The sequence below is a fragment of the Pezoporus flaviventris genome, unplaced genomic scaffold (assembly GCF_033815535.1).
Source record: "Pezoporus flaviventris isolate CSIRO_AGI_PZ_B2104156 unplaced genomic scaffold, CSIRO_AGI_Pfla_v1 ptg000040l, whole genome shotgun sequence".
Lineage (NCBI taxonomy): Eukaryota > Metazoa > Chordata > Aves > Psittaciformes > Psittacidae > Pezoporus > Pezoporus flaviventris.
The window spans coordinates 11,026,818-11,046,709 of NW_026892588.1; the positions used below are offsets into that span (position 1 = coordinate 11,026,818).

At 39.0% G+C, this 19,892-nt stretch overlaps 2 protein-coding genes across 19 annotated transcripts in view; one reads left to right on the forward strand and one right to left on the reverse strand.

The window, feature by feature from the left end:
* Positions 1-19,892, forward strand: part of GIGYF2 (GRB10 interacting GYF protein 2) — a 75,996-nt gene that overhangs the window by 33,321 nt on the left and 22,783 nt on the right. For all 18 annotated transcript variants that reach the window (XM_061465290.1, XM_061465293.1, XM_061465299.1 and 15 more), the window contains one exon: positions 14,022-14,201. In XM_061465290.1, the coding sequence (XP_061321274.1) occupies positions 14,022-14,201 (180 nt within the window). The remainder of the gene's footprint in view (positions 1-14,021; positions 14,202-19,892) is intronic.
* On the reverse strand, positions 353-9,517 carry KCNJ13 (potassium inwardly rectifying channel subfamily J member 13). Its single transcript, XM_061465308.1, has 3 exons — positions 9,418-9,517; positions 2,865-3,345; positions 353-1,970 (listed from the first exon to the last, which is right to left on the reverse strand). The coding sequence occupies exons 2-3, from the start codon at positions 3,340-3,342 to the stop codon at positions 1,348-1,350; spliced, it is 1,101 nt and encodes a 366-aa protein (XP_061321292.1). The 5' UTR covers positions 3,343-3,345; positions 9,418-9,517; the 3' UTR covers positions 353-1,347.

The window sequence follows — 19,892 nt, forward strand, 5'->3', positions numbered from 1 at the left end:
ACAGTGTCTCATCAGAGACCTTGATCATTTTTCCTGTTGCCGACGGCTTCAGTGAAGTTAAAAGGAAGTGTAGCTCATAGAGTATTATGCTGTTGTCAATGAAAATTGCTATTTATGCTGTCTTGGTTTGTGGGGAAAGTCTTTACCTTCGAAAGATGACTTTTACTTTATTTTGATGCTTGACTGCTCAAGTATGAACACATAATAGGCACTGCTTTTGTTGAGAGCTTGGAAATAATTACCCATCACTCTGTTTATCCTTTATCTTCTTAAATTATGTAGGAACTTCAGAACAGCATTCAAATTGCAATGGGCTTGTGAGGCACTTAAATAAAGAAGTCTCATGCGTAGTTTGTTTTAATTTTTTTTATTTTAAAATTGATTTAAGTGTCTCAATATTTATGCTGTGTGTACAGGCAAATAGTGATGATAAAAGCATAAAATTAAATGGATGCAGTTCTAATTCTCATATACATAGTGCATCCTTCTGGGTCAGATCTACTTGAGACAAGCAGCGCAAAGGTGAGAACACGTGGAATGTACGGTCCTTTTAAAAAGTGCATTAATTTAAATAGTCTCTTTTCTACAGCTAAATAATTTATTCAGTATTTCCAAACATGGAAAAAAAAATCCACTTCAGCATTTGTCATATACATCAAGATTTTTTGGTACTGTCTTCATAGACACGTCTTGAAATTAGATGTTCTCCTGTTTGGCAGAATGAAGAACTACAGTTAGTATTTACAATTTTTCTTAATAAGCACAGCAGGAGTGCTTTTCACTGCCATGAGAGGTTGGCAGTACTTTCTGAGAGTGAATTCGGCCATCTGAAGTCTGATATAACTCTGTATCCCCCAAAGAGTTAGGAGAACAGAAAACTTAGGATCTTGGATGAACAGAGTTGCTTATACCAGAACTTATATATTGACTGAATGACCTCATGTTGGTTTTGACTGATATTTTTCTTTTATACTGTCCATTTTGTCCCAGTCTGGTTAATTATGGTTTTGGTGAGCTTTAGGAGTTTTGAAGTTCTCTCCTTTCAGGGTCAGTGTGGCTTTAATCATAGTCTAGTGAATTCAGCAGGTAATTCTTCTAGTTTCCAAGAATTAGTACTGTGATTCTTGTACCTGACTTTGTCCTGGGTGGTTAATCCAGCCTCTTCTCAGTTTACATGGTCACACTGGTTCTTTTTACCTTGCATATCATGTTGTAATCTAAAGGATGTGAGTAAAAAGAGAAAGATCACTAGAAGATGGCAGGGTAGGCAAGGAAAGAAGGCTGTGAATGGAACCTGAAAGTTTAATGTAATAATTAAAAAAGCACTAAGTTCACAGTCTGCTCTCTCTATTCTGTGAGGCCAGCCTCGGAGAGCTGGAAGCTGTCGACGTGCTGTCCATTGATGCGGATCTCCTTGTCAGTCCTTCTTGGACAATTTGAGTCAGCTGCAGCTGGAAGCTCAGGAATAGTCTTGTCAAAATTTTCCATCTTGATCTGATACTCGCCTTTGGCATTGCGGGCTAGCACGGAGGCGAAGCGATGGTACAGCATGATCTCTGAGGGGAGGTAGGATGTTCTCCTTTGACATATTTCCCCTGTGCCCTCCTGCACAGCTGACAGAAAGATGACCAGCTCAAAGTGGTGAGAAGCTTCTCTTTGGAGGAGGGCATCCAGAGGGCTGGAGGGAGTGACTGAATGGTAGTAGGTCAGTGGGAAGATGAAAAAAGGACACTCGTCTGAAGTAACGCTGTCTAGGTGGAAGTCAATGCTAGTTTGGTGCAGCTGCCCGTTCTCTCGTTCTTGGTAAAGTATAGCAGAAATCTGGACACTAGTCAGTGGGCTGGAGCGTGTGTTGGCCACTTGGAACATAAGGTATGGCTTCCCCTCGGTGTGTGTCACTACAGCAGAGCGGGTGAAGCGGATGGAGAATGCCCGATTCTTTGGTCGGGCAATCTTGGCCACAAAAGCACCTATATCATGGAAGGGAACAAACTGAATATGAGCACAGTGCCTGCAGCTTCCAAGCTCTGTGAAACAGAAGCAGACTTGGGTGAACATAATCTTTCTAGCCTCAGCCTGTGTTTTTGAAAACTTCTAGGCTGGCATCACAGTAACCCATTTTTGTTTAAAAAGCACAGCTTTCCTAAAATGCTTCTTTTTCTAAACTGTCCCTGCCCATGGTAGGGGTTGGAACTAGATGGTCTTTAAGGTCCTTTCCAACCCAAACCAGTCTGATTCTATGATGATTCTGTGATGCTTGGAGAGTAATCTTTAGCTGTTGGAAGGGAGATAGTTCAGCTTGCCCCGATTTACTGTAGTTGGTAATAAATAGTACTTGATCTTGGTGTGCTGCGACTGGGGAAGCTCTTTCTTAATACACAGTCAAGTAACCCATGCATTTTTAGTCTTCTGAAATAATTTAAACCTGCAAATTACATAACTTGAAATGTCTCAGAATAGCTATGACATTGTAAAAATTTTCATTACATTGAGTACTGAGGAGTACTTAAACATGGCGTTAAAGCTCAACTGAAATACTTCAGCTAGATTAAAGCAAACCTTAAAATCAAAACAAATTCCATGGAAGAAATGTTGAGAGATAGTGAGGTTGATAAGTAGGTATCTGCCACAAACACCATCCAGTTAGTAGTGGAAGTCTCAAGTCCAGATCTTGATATTACGTAATTTATGTCTTGTAATGAAAGGCGTTCAACTTGTAATACTACATAGCTGAAGTCTCATCATTCTTCTAGTGACTTAGTTATTTTTTTGGATATCAATATGATCATTATTTATTTATAGCTCCATTTCCTAAGTCTAATTATTACAGCTGTTCTATTTAAAGATTAATTATGAAGGATTACCTGTGATGAAGGCTTCCAGCATAAGCCCCAGGACCATCTGTATTGCAAGTAGTGCAATAGCACTGGGGCAGTCCCCGCTTGGGAACATAGTGCCGTAACCAATTGTGAGTTGCGTCTCCAGTGAGAAGGAGAAAGCAGCTGTAAAACTGGTGATGTACTTGACACATATAGTGTGGTTGTCAGGTGGAGCATCATGGTCCAGCTCCAGGTCCCCATTCATCTCAGCTAGTAAATACCAAAGCACTGCAAAGACTAGCCAGTGAATGACAAAAGAAGCAGAAAAGACAAGCATCATCCATCTCCAGCGCATGTCCATTAATATTCCCCATGCATCTCGAAGGTATGCTAGACCTTTCCCTTGCGCACCATCCATCTGGAACGTGCTGTGTCCATCCTTGGTCACCATCCTCAGGTATCTCTGGGTCAGGAGGGGAACGCTGGATTTGGTATTATTGCTCTCTATCATATCTGTTGTCATCTTCTAAAAAAGAGGAAAAAAGGGGAAAAAGTGTGATACAGTGCAGCATGTTTGTATTTTGCCTAATGTTCACAGTTTTTGACACATCAGCAGGGGTTGAAATACTGCAGCCAACAAAGGAGGGCTTATACATTGCAATCCAGAGAAGATTAAGTCGGGAGCCTGGAGAGGAATTTACCACTGTTGTGGTAATACTTTGCTAAAAAAGATTAAGTATAAAAATCTGACTACTTCTCAAATTTTTCCCTGCTTAGTTGTTTAAATTAAACTTTCATACTTTAGCTTCCTAAACTTGCACTTGAGTTGCATGTTCAGTTCTTTGGGGCTGAGTGGGATGGAATTGGGCATGTTGTATCTGAAAAGAAACTGAATTTTGTCAGATTATACCAGTTTTTGTAACTTCTTTTTAGCAGAGTTTAAGTTTACTGGTGCTATTACGAATACTATTAATACAATAGAAATTATGTTTACTATATTATTTCTCTAACATGTTTATGCATTTTGATGGAATGATGTAGTTTACCTAGTAACCCTAGTAGCCCTTTCAGATTTTCCTAGCTCAGGAAATGAGAGCTGGTCTGCACCCATCATGTCCAGTTCAGCAAAATTACAGTGCTCAGGGCAGAGCTGCTTCTGAGAGTCTGAGGCTGTTTATGTAAGGGTCAGGTAAAAAGAGGGCATAAGACCAATACTGAAAAATATACTGTGGTGTAATTTGAAGTCTAGTCTGCCTAAGCAGTTATTTTGTGTTAGTGGCTAAGTAAGAAAATAAGACGGCAAGCGTACGGGATTTAGGGGGTGAAGGTAGAATTGCACATGTGGGCAGCAAAAAGGATACATTTAGATGTTTCACATGTTAGGCTCCTTGGTTTACTTCTAAATGGCAAAACTTGTTAAACTTGTCAGAGATGGGAAAGACACTGGCCACTCTAAATCCATATTATAAATACTGAATATTTAAAGATCACCTTGGATAGATTAAAACTAAATATGGGCTCATGTGAAATAGAGACTTCATAGTGTGTACAGCCTACCTGAAGAAGGTTGTGGTGAAGCTTGTTTGTAGAACAAAAGAGATTTAAAAATATGTATGTAAATTCTGCAAATCATAATTATACATTAATTATACATCAATTTTGCTGATTTCCTATCAGTTTTGACCTTTTCTCTGAATTATGACCTTTTTGGTATATAACACAAGCATACAAACAGCCTAGGCACATTGGATTTCCCCCCTGCAAAGAGTGCTGGCTTAGTTTTGTCTTGAAACATGTTAGATCTAAGGATCCTGAACTTCAGAATGAACTGATGAAAGGTAAAAATCTTTCCTGTAATCTTTGATCCTGTAAACCAGCAGTTTTCATGATTGTTTACTTGATCTTGATACCAAGTTCTAGTACTAACAGAACGTTCTCTTTAGCTCTTCTTGTGCTTAATGCATTCTGAGTATGACACTTGACATCACAGTGAACATTTAGCTCCATTTTATTTTTCCTTTCCTCCTGTAGGTTCTCAGAACCATCCAGCTCTTTCCTCTCTCTGTGCTGTAGTCAAAGGATGTAGAGTGGATGGTGGTCTGAGTAGAATTTGGTGGGTTTTCCCCTCATTTTTATTTTCCAATTTACATCTCCTAGAAGGAGTATTTTAAAACTGCTCTCTGTGCCAAAGAATACAATGAGCTTACTGAGATTCTCCTGGTTAGTAGTACCAGGCTGCTGGTACCCTTCTGATCATAGGCCATTTAGCTATAGCTTGACCCCCAGCCTTCACCTGAGTTTGATCTTTGGTGTGCTGTGTTGCTCTCTAAATGACAGTTTTCAGTCTTGCTGCAATGTTACAGAATTGACAGTAACTTGAATACAACTTTAAATGCTTCAGGAATGAGATGGTTAGTCAGTTGTCTGTAGAGCAGAGTCCTTGTGCCAAGATTTAGAAAAGCCCTTCTGGATTCCTTGAGGCAATTGGAAAATGGGCATCTTTGGGAAAGATGACAGTGATGATGCTCAGTATGAGCTGTGGACTGTGCCTTGATTTTATCATCTTAGAATAGGAAGTATCCACAAGAACTCCTCCCTTTGCTTGAATAGAGGAAAATACTTAGAACAAACTGCTTCTGGGTGTAAACATGCATTCCTGGAAAAAAAAACCCACCACAAAAACCAACCAACAACAGTAAAACACAAAACCAAAAACCAAAATTAGTATGTTACTGTAAATTCTGATGGTATTTTGAGGGCAGCATCTGCTTCATTGCTCCAAGTAATTTGGGTTAGCAAAACAACCATCTGCTGTTAGGAATGAATCTGATGCTGGCTTATTTGTAACAGAAGCCTTTTCTGCAGTGCTATGGTAAAAGGGAAAATATACTTAATGTGGTACATTCTTCTTGGCTATGCTTCAGATCTTCCACACATCAGTGCTAAGGTAGCATACTTGAGTGCCTGCAGCCTTTACTCAGAGCAAAATGCTATTAGCATTGCAGGGTCTCAGTTTTGTTAAGGAGCTTTCGGGGGTGGTCAGTAATCCCTTAATGTTGAATTAAAGCTCTGAAGAAATTTAGTCAGTGTTCACAGTCGGGTTATTTGGGATCTTTCTATGGGGGAGGATCCATTGCTGGCAGATTTTTAAAGGTACTTCAGAAAGAGAACCTCCATTAACCTCAACAGCACACTTCACAGGAGTCCTCTGTCCTCCTTGAGACTCCTAGCAGGGGATTTTGCCTGCTGAGGTTAACCAGGTTATTGCTCTGATCTCATTTGAGGTATCTGTAATTCTTTTTTTCCTTGTCTAGGACCATTTAAAATATTAAGTACCTAAATTGATGGCAGTGATGATATTAGAAATGTGTAAGCTTGAGTTCCAAAGCTGCTTTTCTTGCAAAAGCTCTTGTTGGCTTTAAGAGCCACAAATCTTAACTTCTTGGGCTTGGAAAAATGGGTAAGAAACTCTGAATAGAGCAGTGCAGTTGGTTTAAAATAAGAGGCAAAAGAGCAACTGCCCTGTGGGAAATAGTTTACTTAGGCTGGATGATTAGTCCTCTTTATTCTCAAAGCACAGTCAACTTAAGAGTAGATGTGACTTTGAATTTACAAGGAATTATCTTCTGTCTACTCCTTTGCTTGCCTGCTGTAGTAGAAAAATACCAGTCTTTTCTTTCCTTGCTGGTGATAAACTATTGAAACTTGGACCATCTGATTTGATCCCATGGCCTGCCTGGTCCTTGATGTCCCTGCATTAATCCCAGTTTTAAACGGTATGTTTTAGGAAAGACACTCAACTTCACAGAATTCTTATTTTCAGGTCACTGTTTGTTGGAGAATGCCCATGTCCACTGCTAAATACATACTGTGCTTCTAATCCAGGTTTGTCTAATGTAAACTCTTAACCCTCATGTTATGCTGTTTGTCTGGTTTTGCTTTTCATGGTTCGTGACTTGTGAAACTCTTAGTAGCTTTGGGGTGTCCTTCTCCCACTATCTCCCATCTGATAGACCTTGTCTGGAAAGACAGGAACTGTCAGAAATGACTTCAAAACCTCCTTTGGCATGTTGACCTGTCTTTTATCATGCATTCAATGTGTCTAATCCTTCCTGTTTCCAGTCTACTGAAAATTAAATTGCTATCACCAGCTCCAGTGTGTATGTCAGTTTTCAGCTCTTATTAAATCTCTCTGCCATCATTGTCCCTTATTCTGGCTTCTCTCTTCTGTGTGATTTTGTAAGATAAGTCAAGGTAGGATGAGTACTACCTTATTAACTCAAAAGCATGGTTTCCCTTTTCCTAGCAGTCAGGTTCTAAACTGACATGGCTTGCTAATGATTTGTGGGGAAGAAGAAACCCAACAAAAAAACCTCTTTGCCTTAAAGCTCTAAGATACTGCTTACATTTCTGCAATTCATGATCTAGCACACTGATCTCCCACGCTTTGCCTTTTTCATTGAGATCTTCCTTGTGTTGTAACATCTCTTTCTTAGCTTGCTGCTTCATGCCACTATGTGCTTTCCTCTTTTCTTTTGCTTAGCCTTTCTGTTGACAGCAGAAGCTCAGCTGCTGAGATCTGGTAGGATTGCAGGGGAGCTCATTTACAGCAGCCTATTTTCTTTTTGTTTGCCTTCTCGGTTGAAGGCATTTTGACACCTCCATCCTGTTTACAGCTCAGTACAATGCACCTGCAGCCTTCTTAGCAGCCTGAATGTTCAAGGGAGACATTTGCAGTGCTGCCCTACCTGCCCAACTTCTATTCCTTAAAAAATCTGTTCTAACTGACCTTGGAAGCGATTTGAGGCAGTTTGTAATGCACTGCTTCATCATGAGAGCAGGGTAGTCAAGAGGACCTGCTGTTTGCTGGGAGTAACTGCAAAACCTGCTTGCAACTCTAGCACAATTCAAAGATTTATTAGAACCCAGATGGTGCTCCAGGAATGTGTACAATCCCTCTTTTCTTGACCTGGATCTGCTTAACTTTGCACTAGTTTCAAATTCCAACATGAGGTTTGTATTCAAAGCTGGGATCATTCAGATGTTGCAAATAAAAAGGCATTAACAAACTAAGTTTATCACTTTTTAAAGGGTACTTTCATGCTGTTAATCTCTGTATTGTTGATTTTAGATTGAATGGCAATCCTTGAGATGCTCTGACATTAATATTAGGAAATGAAGGGTTGTTTTCAGTATACATGACTGCATCATGTAATTTACATGAGGGGACAAGGGGGCAATCTTAGAAATGTGGGAAGCAGTTCAGTTAGAATAACTGCTTTGGTTGAAAGCTTATGCTAAGGTTGTTAGTAGGATAGTTAAAATTTCAAACATGTTTGTCCTTCAGGTTTTGTAGCTAATGCCTCATTGAGGTGAACAGCAGTAGTTTGACCGAACTGTTTTTTCCAAGCAGTCTGCAGAATTAAGATAACAGTTTTCAGGACTTGTTACACATATAAATCTTGTGAAAGTGGGAACTTTAGTTTGTTGAGCCCAAGTCAATACTTCTCAGAGGAAGTGCCTTTAAGTTCAGCATGTGAGAGCTCATACTTTTGACCTTCTATGACAGTTTACTACAGAATGCACTTCAAAAACATCCCTCCCTACACTCCAGTTTTTTATTACAATACAGAAAACAATGCTGCTTATATACTTGATTATTGGGGATATCGTAATGCTTCATTTTGTGTACAATGTATTTTCACATAGTACAGCATGCTGAAAATGCTGTGAGAATCCATATGAACCCTAACAGACCATCTTGTCTGGCCACCTTTAGAGAAGCAGAAAAACTTCACTGAGACGTTGCCTAAATGTTGTTTAAGGCTTTAAAATATGCTAGTGTATATTAAATCCTTATAGAGAAGCTTAAAATGCAAAATTAAGTATTGCTAATGGAGGAATAAATTTACAGTTGAGGGAGGGTTTTATTTGATGTAAATCTGTAGTAATAGAAGTCTGCTGCCATCCGTTTCTTGTGAACTTACTGTTTTTGAAGAGCTGTTCTGCCCTGTGTGATGCAAAATTCCTAATGGCTTGTATGGAATGGCGGAGTATTCTAGGACATTGGAGTTCATACTTGGTGCCCATGAACAGAGAATGCGTTGATTGAAAATAGTTAAGGGTATGAGATGTAATTATAGTTGGTAGTAGCAGCAGACCTGAAGAGGTGATGGTCACTTCTTTAATTTACTATGGTACTGAAGTTAAATGCTGAGTTACAGTGAATGTAGCAAGAAGGTGAGGATGACATTTTCATAACGCATGGCCAGGTAACACCCAGCTACAGTGGTATTCCTGCTGTTTGTCTTGAAATCTTTCTGAAAAAAATCCTGCATGATGCCTTTGTTTTTACTCTGTATGCTTTTAGAAAATGCTTTTCCAGATGATTACAGCCCTTGTTTTTCAGGTGGGGGGAATCAAACCATTTTGTTGAAGATGATACTTAATTTAGCAAACTTTAGAAGGAAAACTACTGTGTGCCCTGAGAACAACTTTGAGTTCTTTGAATAAAGAATGGCAGAACAATTTCTAATTGTACAGTAAAAAAAAAAAACAAACAAAAAACCAAAGAAAAATGATTGCTTTGTGTACTTACCGGTTTTTGAAGGGTTTCTGTGCAGAAGAAGGGGAAGAACCTGGGCTTCAGGAGAGGGACTGGGCTGGTCTTGTGTATTGGTCCCAGCACTGGAAAGAACTTCCCCCAAGTGGTTGGTAAAGATTTTTTTTCAAAACCCCACCAAAAATCACTTTTAAAATGGGTTTGTATGTCTCATTCCTGTGTTTATAGTGCTGGGGGGGGATTGGGGGGTTGGTTTTCATGTGAAGCTGATTTAATTGGTCATTTTGCCTGCAGGGGGGCCGGTTAGCTCTGATCATGTGGAAAAGAATGCTGGTTTGTTAGGAGCATTTCTTTACCCAACACAAATCCTTAGCAGCCAAGGAGAAATCCTTAAACACTTGCTTGGGGAAGGGGTGCATTTCCCCTTGCCACCTTTGTCAAGATAATTTTTTAGGTTCGAATAAGGTTAAAAGTTCCATGTGAAAAGCTGAGAGGGTTGTTGCTGAACTGTAGCTTAATGCTGGTCAGAAGGTGTAGATCTGGCCACTTCCCTTCCATCTCCACATTGCTCCTTTGTGAAACATGGAATTAATCACAGGGTTTTGCTAATGCCCAAGGATGCAGCAATGCGGAATAGGTGGGCTGCTGTTTCCATGCAGTCAGTGAAACCACTTTCACTTCAGCTATTTTCTCTCTTGTCAGATGAGAACAGTTATTTAGGGAAGATATTTTAGCTGAATGGCTGTGCAGATTGCTACTAAACCTATCGCTGGAGGACAGCTTTGTAATGCAGTAGTATTTCACACTTTTTTCCTTTGGTGAGCTGCTAATGTGAGGGCTTTAATCGAACATCAGATGTAAGAGGATCTGAGAAACAAAGGCTGTGGTTGTTTGCAGTAAAACTACTGAAAGCCTGCTGGGAAAATTTATTAATGTAGACTTTCTTGCTTAGGAAACAAAATCCTCCCTGTTTATTTTCTTCTCTTTCTCTCTTTAACCTTCCCCCAACCCTAAATTGCAAAACATTAATTCTTTGCTTCGTTAGTATGGAACATTTTAATACATGTTCAGGCACAGCACTGAAAATAGTGGTAGGCATGGTGTGACCTTTAGAGCCAGGGCAAATAACGTAGTGCAAGGGGACTCCCGGCTCTGTGGTAAGCCCATAGGACAATGTGACTTGCCCTTCCCCTTTCATTCTATACTTGAGCAAAGTTGATCTTCCACTACAGGCAGAGCTTTTTAACTTATTTTAAGAAGCCGTATTTTATTACAAACTGTATTTTGTACTGTAGAATGCACATGGTATCTGGTCACAGGTTTTCTAATCTGATTCTACTGGATGGATTGAAAAATTAATGTGTCTGTACAGCAGATGGAGTAGCTACAGTATGTGATTTCCTGGTGTGTGTTACAGAACTGAACTCTTGTTAATTCCTTTGAATTCATTTCATCCATACTCATGACAGTGGATGATGGTCAATTGAGCAAAAAAGGTATGGAGTGGTGTTTGATGTGTATGTCAATGAGACCAACTGTTGAGGCTGAGATTTGATGGAGAGAGGCAGGCAATGTGAATGTGGAAATAGTCATTGGAGCTTCTGATCTCTGTCACTGACTTTGGTTACAAGTAAGTCACTTCATGATGTATGTGTTCCTGTGGAGTCCCTAGCATGGCAAATACTGTCCTAATGAGAAAGTAGTTCTTCTATAGAAACATCATCTTAAGGCCATTTGTTTTATTCTTTTGTAAAATGAGCTGCATACCTAGGCAAAGTTATTTGAATTCCTTAAAAACACTAGCTGCTGTGTTTTTTCTTTTTATCCTCTTCTTGAAGAATTAATTGTGCAGCAGAAAGAGAGCCCAAGTGAAAACAATAGAATCTTCAAGTTTTCTCCTCTGTAGAGGAAACAGTATTACTGTCAGTCATCATTTTCTTGTTTATCCTTTACAAACAGTGAGCATGTCATAGGAAACATGGCCTGACAGCATGGAGAACAGAAGTTATTTGCCATTCTGTTAGTAAGTCCTCTTCCTAAACATGTTGCCACAGGCTATACCCCAGAATCGCAGTCTTGTTCTTCTCAGTCTCCCTTCAGTTCAGTGTTGCACAGCTGTAGGCTTTTTTGGCTGGATACTGCTAGGCTCTATCTGAAGTTTTCTGTAAACACCACTGCTGGCTTTGTGACAGACTTGAACAGAGGTGCCCTTTTACTGCTCCTTCTCTTCAGGAAGTCCAGTCAATTAGTCCAAGGCAAAAACCATAGACTGCATTTTAGTTGTTTTTTTTTATCCTTAAAACATTGCCAAATCCTGATTCTCTGACCTAAGTCATTTCAGCTGAAATGAGCATTCTCAAGTCTAGGAATAGCTTGCAAAGACAGTATACTGGGACTTTGCAAGTTCTGAATTTAGATGCAAGCTGTAGGAGTAGTCTCGTATACACCTTTGTCCTAGTCTTTTTGTCACTTTGTTAGCTTGATTTTTTTATTTTATTTTATTTTTTATTTTATAATTTTTAACCTGTGATCAATTTGTTTGTAAAGAACCAGTTTTTTGGCTGGTATGTTTAATGTTCAAGGTCAGATATGTTTTGACACATACTTTGCAGTCTTCTGAATATTGCTTGCAATGATGTCCTAGTACCAGAAAAATTCAGTATGTCATGATATACTGCATTGTTTCTCTTAATTCCACTGAAGTGTGGCATCAGAACAGTCATCTGATGTGACACACTGGAGTGCTGCTGTGTTCAGAAAGATTGCAGAATCAAAGCTGATACCATCCTCAGAAAAATAATATCTCTTATAATTGATTCTTTTGTTTCTTATATTTCTAATGCTGTAGAATTTAAAATCAGAGGAGAGGCAATAGCCCATCTGAGTCTGGTCCTGGCAAACAGCATTTGACATCTTGTCACCTCTGTAGAGATGTGTTTCAAACTCCACAGCAGCAAACGGGGATGCCGTTTGCTGCAAGTTCAAAATACAAACCCAGGCTTTGATAGCTCATTTCTTGGGAGCAAACCCAGCTGTCTCAAGGTCTAAGAAAACTTGAGTTGCCTTGGGTATGCCTGTAACATGTATAGCTGCAGAGAGGCACAGCTATTCAGCGGCCAAGTAGACTTCACAGTACCTCTTGGGAAGAGTAGAGCAGAGCCTGTGAGCTGATGGCTTGCCAGTGTTTAAGAGCAGTCTCCAGAATCTTAACTGAACTTAATAACAATGGAAAGAAATAACTTCTTTTCCTTAACCAATGGAGTCTGAAATCTCTAGAATTACTGTTACTGTGTGAGTGTCAGGTAATAGCTGTGAATTTTGTTGAAAAGATTATTTACATCTCTAAAAATAATACCGTTTCTGGTCTCCAAATAGCAAATTAACATTTTTCTGTTGGTGACTGTTTTAATGAGGAAACTTGAGTGTCTTGTGCTGCAGAGTCAAAAAAAAAACAACAAAACCCACATTTTTATTTCTTGTAGCACTTTAAAAATAAGTTCAGAAAGAATGAGGCATATTCCTTATCATCTGGGTCTTAGGCTGGTCCTGTCTGTTGGATTGCAGCTCTCTTCTGGGTTACTATCTCTGTGTTATTTTACTTTCCACTGAGTTGGCTCTGTAGCTCTGTCTCCTAGTCTTCTATGATGCAAAGCTTATCAAAGGAGCAATAATGAGAGGCCTACCTGCACCTCCTATTATATTTTTTTGTGTGACATTTTTCAGAGATTTAAGATGACAAAAACCCCACCCAAATCCAGTATTCCCCAGTATTTCACTAGTGGTGTATCCAAGTCAGGATGAGTCAACAGTGAAAGCCCTGTTTATGTTTAACCTGACTTATTTGTGTATATGTGGATTCTTTTTATTATTCACACCATCCTTTTGTGGCAGTGTTGCTCTTCGCTCTTCATTAAGTACTCAAGGATTTTGGTTTATTTTAAATGTAATGCAAACTCGGAACTAAAAGACTATGTACTAAAAGACTATGTACTAAACTCTTGGTAGACTCATCCTTGAAGCTGCATAGGTGCTTCTCACTCTTAATATGCTGACCTTGGCTCTCCAGAAGATGGATTCACAGGATAATGTAAACACTGCTTAAAGTTTTTTCCTTTAACTCTTAATCCTACCTTAAATCTTCTGTTTTTCTTGAGGGAATGCTGTATGTCTTACTGGGTTAACTATATAGATCTCATTCTTTTTATTACAGAAGTAGAAAACGTTTGGCTTATGTGAAATGTGTGCAATGTTTAGTTTACTGCGTTCCCATTTTCATTTAGCATGAGACTGTTCATGATACAGCAGTTTATCCTCTCTGCATACTTTGGCTTTCCTTTTATGCTTCCATTTGTCTCTTAAACTGTTGTCTTTTCCTTCTCTGTCTTACCTGTGTGATTTCTTGTGTTCTTTGCTTTCTTTTGTTATTTTCCTCAGTCTTTCCATCCTAAGATACATAGGGATGTGGAGAGATTTCCTAAGTATGTCACGTGTTTCCTTCCATGAACTTCTGTTCTTCTCCTAGGTTCCTGTCAATGCTTCTAGTGCATTAAATGCCTCTAAGGGAGCACGATTTCAACCGTTTTGTTTCTAGGTTCCTAAAGACAGGACGGATGTTCACTGGGTATGTGTTTTCTTTGCAGTGAGACCAAACTTTGAGGAAGGTGGGACAGCAACAACAGGGAGAAAGCATGAGTTTATACGCTCTGAGAGCGAAAACTGGCGCATCTTCAGGGAGGAACAAAATGGGGAAGATGATGATGGAGGCTGGCGACTGGCTGGGTCACGGAGGGATGGTGAGAGGTGGCGCCCTCACAGTCCAGGTGAGAGGAGATCTGGAGAAAAATGCAGCCATGGCTATAGGGAAAGGGCATGGGGAAAGCAGAGGAAAGGGAGGTGGCGCCTGCTTTCCAGCACTGCTTTGCTAGAGTTGCAGGAAAAATACAAAGTGGAGCTTGGTATCTGAGTAGTATGGCTGAAACATATATAAAAATATACATGTATGCACATATGTAATCTTTTTTTTTTTTTTCTACTTGGAAAAGATCTGGCTAGCCAGTCATGTTTGTTGTGGGATCTTGGTTCTGGCCATCTTTTGGCTGCAGAAGGCTTCTGGGAACTAGGAAAATATTGTGGCTCTTCTACTGTTACATCTTTATGTGGGAAGCAAAGGAAGCACAGGATGTTTTTTTGGGCTGAGGTGGACAACTTTTTCTCCTCAATTAAAGAAAGCCACACTTGCTCTTACAATAGATCTGTCACCATTTTCAATGCCACAAAGACTTTCATTACTGTAAGGATTGTGAGCAACTGTTATCTCTGTTCCTAGCCATCACCAGAGCTATGTATTATTCTATCCTCAAACAACTGTTAGCTTGTACTAAAATTCAGTGGCGAGCCCAGGGCTAGATGTATTTTCAGATGTTTTGGATTTAGAGCAGAGCTAAAGGGCAAATTTTGAGCAATGTAGTTTTCCCCAGGGCTTGATCATAATTGTTCATTAGACACTGCTGCTTTGTTATATAGTTCACATGTCATCAGGCCAGCTGTGATTATATCTCATGGCTGATGTACCTCATGATGTGAACTTCATGAAGTTAAACAAGGCCAAGTGCAAGGTCCTGGATGTGGGTAGAGCAATCCCCAAGCGCAAATACGTGCCACACAGAGAATGGATTGAGAGCAGCCCTGAGGAAAAGGAGAAGCAGGGGGTTTGGAACTAGTTGAACTTTATAGTTCCCTCCAACCCAAACCTTTCCTTGATACTCAGGAGTGGACTGTTTGTCAGTACAAATCTGTGTGCTTTATCTTAAAAGGAAGCATAGATGGTAAAGTTCAGAAGTTCATTCTTGTCATCTCTTTTGAAAGATTTTTTTGTGGAGGGTTTTGAAAACTCATCTTCCATCACAGGAAGTATTACTGCTTGTTTGAATTTTAGCTGCTATAACAATTAAGTTAACTTCACTTACAAATTAGTTTTAGCAAGTGTAATGAAAAGCCTGTCCTAAAAGTTCTGTGAGTCTGCAGAGAAGTTGCTAATTTTGAGGTAGAGGCTGAGCTGAGTGCTGTATTGTTCTGTCTCAACTTCCCTCAGAGCTGTATTTGAAGTCTCCTGTTAGTAGTAGCCACAGGACTATCAAAATGGTTTTAATCATATTCTTGCTTTAAACAAAGAATTTAACTCAAATTGGCATGGCTTAAACAGTTTCTTTATACTTATTCTGGTGTTAGATAATAGTACTAATCATGTGTCCTGCCAAAAATCGAGAAATGTCTTCAGAGTACTGTTGTCAGTTAGCTAGACCTTCCTTTCACTTGGTTTTGCATATTCCCTACTAGAATGTGTGCTGCTTATTGTTGTTGTTTTGTTTTTTTTTTTTCCTTTTGGGTGAGAACAGATTAGAAGAACATAGCAGTTGTCAGGCTTGAGTTTATTGTCTTCTGCTGTTAAGCAAAGAACACTTTGATTCCCACAGACCACTGTTTTTCCAGCTTTTGAATTATTATTGTTCCTTTAGCTGTGTTAGCTGCAGAATGGCTGACCTAAATCTGCTCCTTTTGTGCTTTCTTACTAGGCACAAAGGATCAAGAAGGTGCACTGCGGCTGCTGAAGCAGTCTTGTGCCTCTAGATAGTTGCATGGATTCTGTGGTCCTTATCTGAAGTTAACTCCCTTGACATACTTGAAGGGGTCTGTCATGCATCCATGCTGTTTTTAAACTGTTCTCCTCTCACATGTAAAGTGAGGGATCATCTGAGTATTGGTAGTGAAGAAGCAAATGGGTGAGGCTTCTCCGGAGACAAGCTTAATGCTTCTGTACTTCTACTTAATTCATAGGGATGTTAACTTGTCTGGTTTTGCAGCATGAAAACTGGATTGTATCACCAGGCTTTTCCAGTCAAGGTTTATGGGGTTTTCTACTTTTTTGAGTACCATGTCTGCATTAGGACTGGAAGTCTGATGAAAAGACATCTTTACTTGGCCTATACAGTGGAAAAGTTGTTTTGCTGGTATTTCTGAATAAATGTGGTATTGCTGCTATTGTAGATGTGAAATAGGATCTTTAGACAGGTTAACTATATGCTAAATAGATTTAAAGTCACAGGTTGCTTCAAAGTTCCATTGATTTTTTTTTTTTTTTTGGTGGGTTGTTGGTCATGGGTTTTGGGGGTTTTGCTTTTTTGGTTTTGGTTTGGTTTTGCGTTTTTTTTTTTTTTAGCCTTCATTTTATAATGATTTAATGACTGGTTACCTAAAAAGCCTCTTGTTCCAGTTCTTGCATTCATACAGTGATTGCACTTCAGATTTGCAGAGCCAAGTCCATTTTATCAGATACACATACAAAACCTTTTCTGTATCAAAACTAGAGAATTATGTATAGGTGCTTTGGGGTTTTGGTTTGGGTTTGGTTTTTAAGTCTGTAATCATATAAATATTTTTTTGGTTGCTGTTTTTGTCAAATTCATCTTGGCTCATTCCCTTTTCAGGGAATCAATCAAGTAGACTTGTTTTTGGGGTGTTGTGTTTTGTGCTTCTTGAATATCTTAAAGCAGCTAAAATATCTTGAGCAAAATAAAAACTAGTTGCAAAATAAGAGCAAAATAAAAATGAAAGTTACATGTACAATATATGGCAAAAAAAGTTATGTGTACTATTCGTTTGCCTTTTACATAGTGGTTAGTTTTGTTTCAGTGTACACTGAATTATTCTCTGAATTAGGGAATATAACTTTTAAGAGATAAATAGCTATTAATAATTGAGACTGAAGTGTACTTGGATTTCCTGAAGCTGCTAATAGTCCTTTCTTGTAATTAACGATTACATTATAGGTGAAAAGGCTAAATTCAGCTCAACATTATTTCTTTTACCTTGGGATCTTGAGATATATATACATATAACTGGTGCCTGATGATACTATAGGGCTGAATTTAAAGCCATGTTTTGTCTTTAGTTTTGTTTAAAAAACTTTAGGTAAGAATTTAAGATTTATCTTTACTTTTGTGTTGCTTTAAAGATTGGCAGCCCTGTACTTCACACCCGAGTTGCTCACTGTACTCTTAACTGGGCTTTTGTAAGCCTTTGTTGTTATTAAGAAACAAGGGTATGTGTCTGCTCCACTTTCCTCTTCTTTTCCATTGTCTTCCTAGCTCTGAAAATATGAATTATAAAAGGAGGTTTTGTGACTAAATCTTTGCAAGCAGACCATATGGTAAACAAAATCTCTTAAGTTCTTAATTTGAACTTTGAAGATACCTGGAATTAACAAAATACTGAGAATCACCTTCAAAAACCATGTTTCTGGGTCTCACTATGACAAGCCTGTGCTCCTGGTATAGGGGTGTGAACCATGTATAAATAATCAAGGCTTTTCTCAATGCATAGTCTCAAGATGGTCCCTTTACTGCTGTACGGAAGGTTCTTAATACTGAATTTTCCTCTTCTATGCAAAAGAGAACTGAAGAAGAGATGTTCAGCTATTGGTGAGTCCCAGGACAGCAAGCAGGCAGAGATGTTAATATGTTTGTACACTAATTGCCAGGTTCAGACCATAGCTCTTTTTTTTTTTTTTCTCCCATGCATTGGGAAACCTAACACAGACGTTGCGTACTGTACTGAGGAGATGCCTGCCTGTGGTTTTAATCAGAAATGCAGCCTGGTTGTCAGCAACTTCTCACACTTAAACCTTGGAAAAAGCCCTTCAATTCCAGAGGAAGTCCTGGTTTTGATGCGTTGATTTTTCTTATGAGAAGGGGGGAGGTAAAGTTAACACTGCTTCTGATACCCTATCAGTGGAGTTCCAGTGCCAGGCCTCCTCTTAGGTAGGTAGACCATGTCCTGCTTAGTTGTAGGTTGCTCCCAGAGATGCTTTTGTTCTTTCAAAATTTAGCAGTATTCTAATGAGATGTTCGTATGTCTGACTTGCTTGAAAAGAAAGAAATCTGCACCTCCTGAATTTGCACCAAGTTGGAGTCTAGAGTGCTGTGGGCAGGGATGCGTGGGGTGTGTTGCAGACATCCTCTTATGAAGAGGATGTGGAAAATGACTATTACTTCATAGAATACCAGCTTGGAAGGGACCTTAAGGATCATCTGGTCTAACCTTTCTTGTCAAAAGCACAGCCTAGACAAGGTGGTCCAGCACCCTGTCCAGCTGTTCAGCGTACAGAAGTGTTTTGGGAGGTGTCTGGAGTACTTACTCCATTGCTGCATCTTCAGTGAGCCTTTGCCTTTGCTTACATACTTCTTGAGAAGTTACTGATGAGCAAGAGGTTGACATAACAGGCCTAAGATGTTAAGAACTACTTTAAAGCAGACAGAAGAGATGGGATAAGTGCAAGCTTACTGTGCCTTACATCTTTCCTTAATGATGTTAAAAAGATAGCCTCAGAACATTGATTTGACAGTTTTGCGTACCAAAAATGTCAGTTACTAGTTTCCAAGGCATAACTACAAGCATGGATTAAGTTATACAGTGGAATTATTTGTAGGTAAGCACATATGGTATAGCGAAGGCTTGGTTAAAGCCTAACCTTCTGTGTTTCCTTGATGAAATATAACCTTAAAGTTCTTAGTGCTTCTAAAAGGGGCTTATTTTACATTTCCTGCATTTGTGAGACAAAAGTTGATTTTTGCGTGGTTACTATTAAATACTTAGGGTTGATATGAGAACATTCCTCATTCATATGATGCAAATGGAACAGAGGACACAGTTTCTTTTGCTGTGATGGGTTTTTTTTTTGGTAGCCATCTGATGAACAGTGAGACTGCACTGATTGCACAAATTCCGAGACTAAAAAGAATTTTGTTTTAATTTTTTTTTCTCCAGAAAAGATGCTTAAAAACTTAAGATGCTTTTGTTTTTTCTTTCCACCTTTATGGTAAAGATAGCTTCTATTGGATGGAAAGCCGTTTACAATCCTTTCACTCCCAATTTGTTTTCCTTAGCAGCAAGATTTTTACAGTTTAAATAGCATGACTGCAGTCAGAGGATTTTAAGGTTGGCTGAATGAAGATGTTTTCTGAATAGATTAGAAAGAAAATTAAAATAAAACTTCAATTTGGAAAGTTTTCCCACTCATTTTTTTTCCTTACCATTCCAAGTTATGGTATTCCATGGCTAAAAAGTTAATATTTGAGAGTCTTAACAGTATTTTCAAAGGTATTCAGACAGTTGGCAGTCCATTTTTCATGTTTATGCACAGAAGGGTCTCTGGGTGGTATGGTCAGGATGTGACTTTGCAGATTGCTTCAAAGTAAACACGAAATCTTACAAAGATGCCAGAGAAGGTTTAAGTCAATGATGGCTGGTAAATTCAGTCAGCATCTAGTGTTGCTTGTTCTGTTTTGGTGCTCCAGCATGTTTTAGGTTATGTAACCCAATTTTCTTAGCCTTATTTGGTTTTTATAATGCTCATAATACAATTTATAATGTGGGGGAATATATAGTGAGCAATATTTGAAAGTCTCCTGCTTAATGGCAAAATACTCATTTTCTTTCCCTTGTCCTTCAAGATG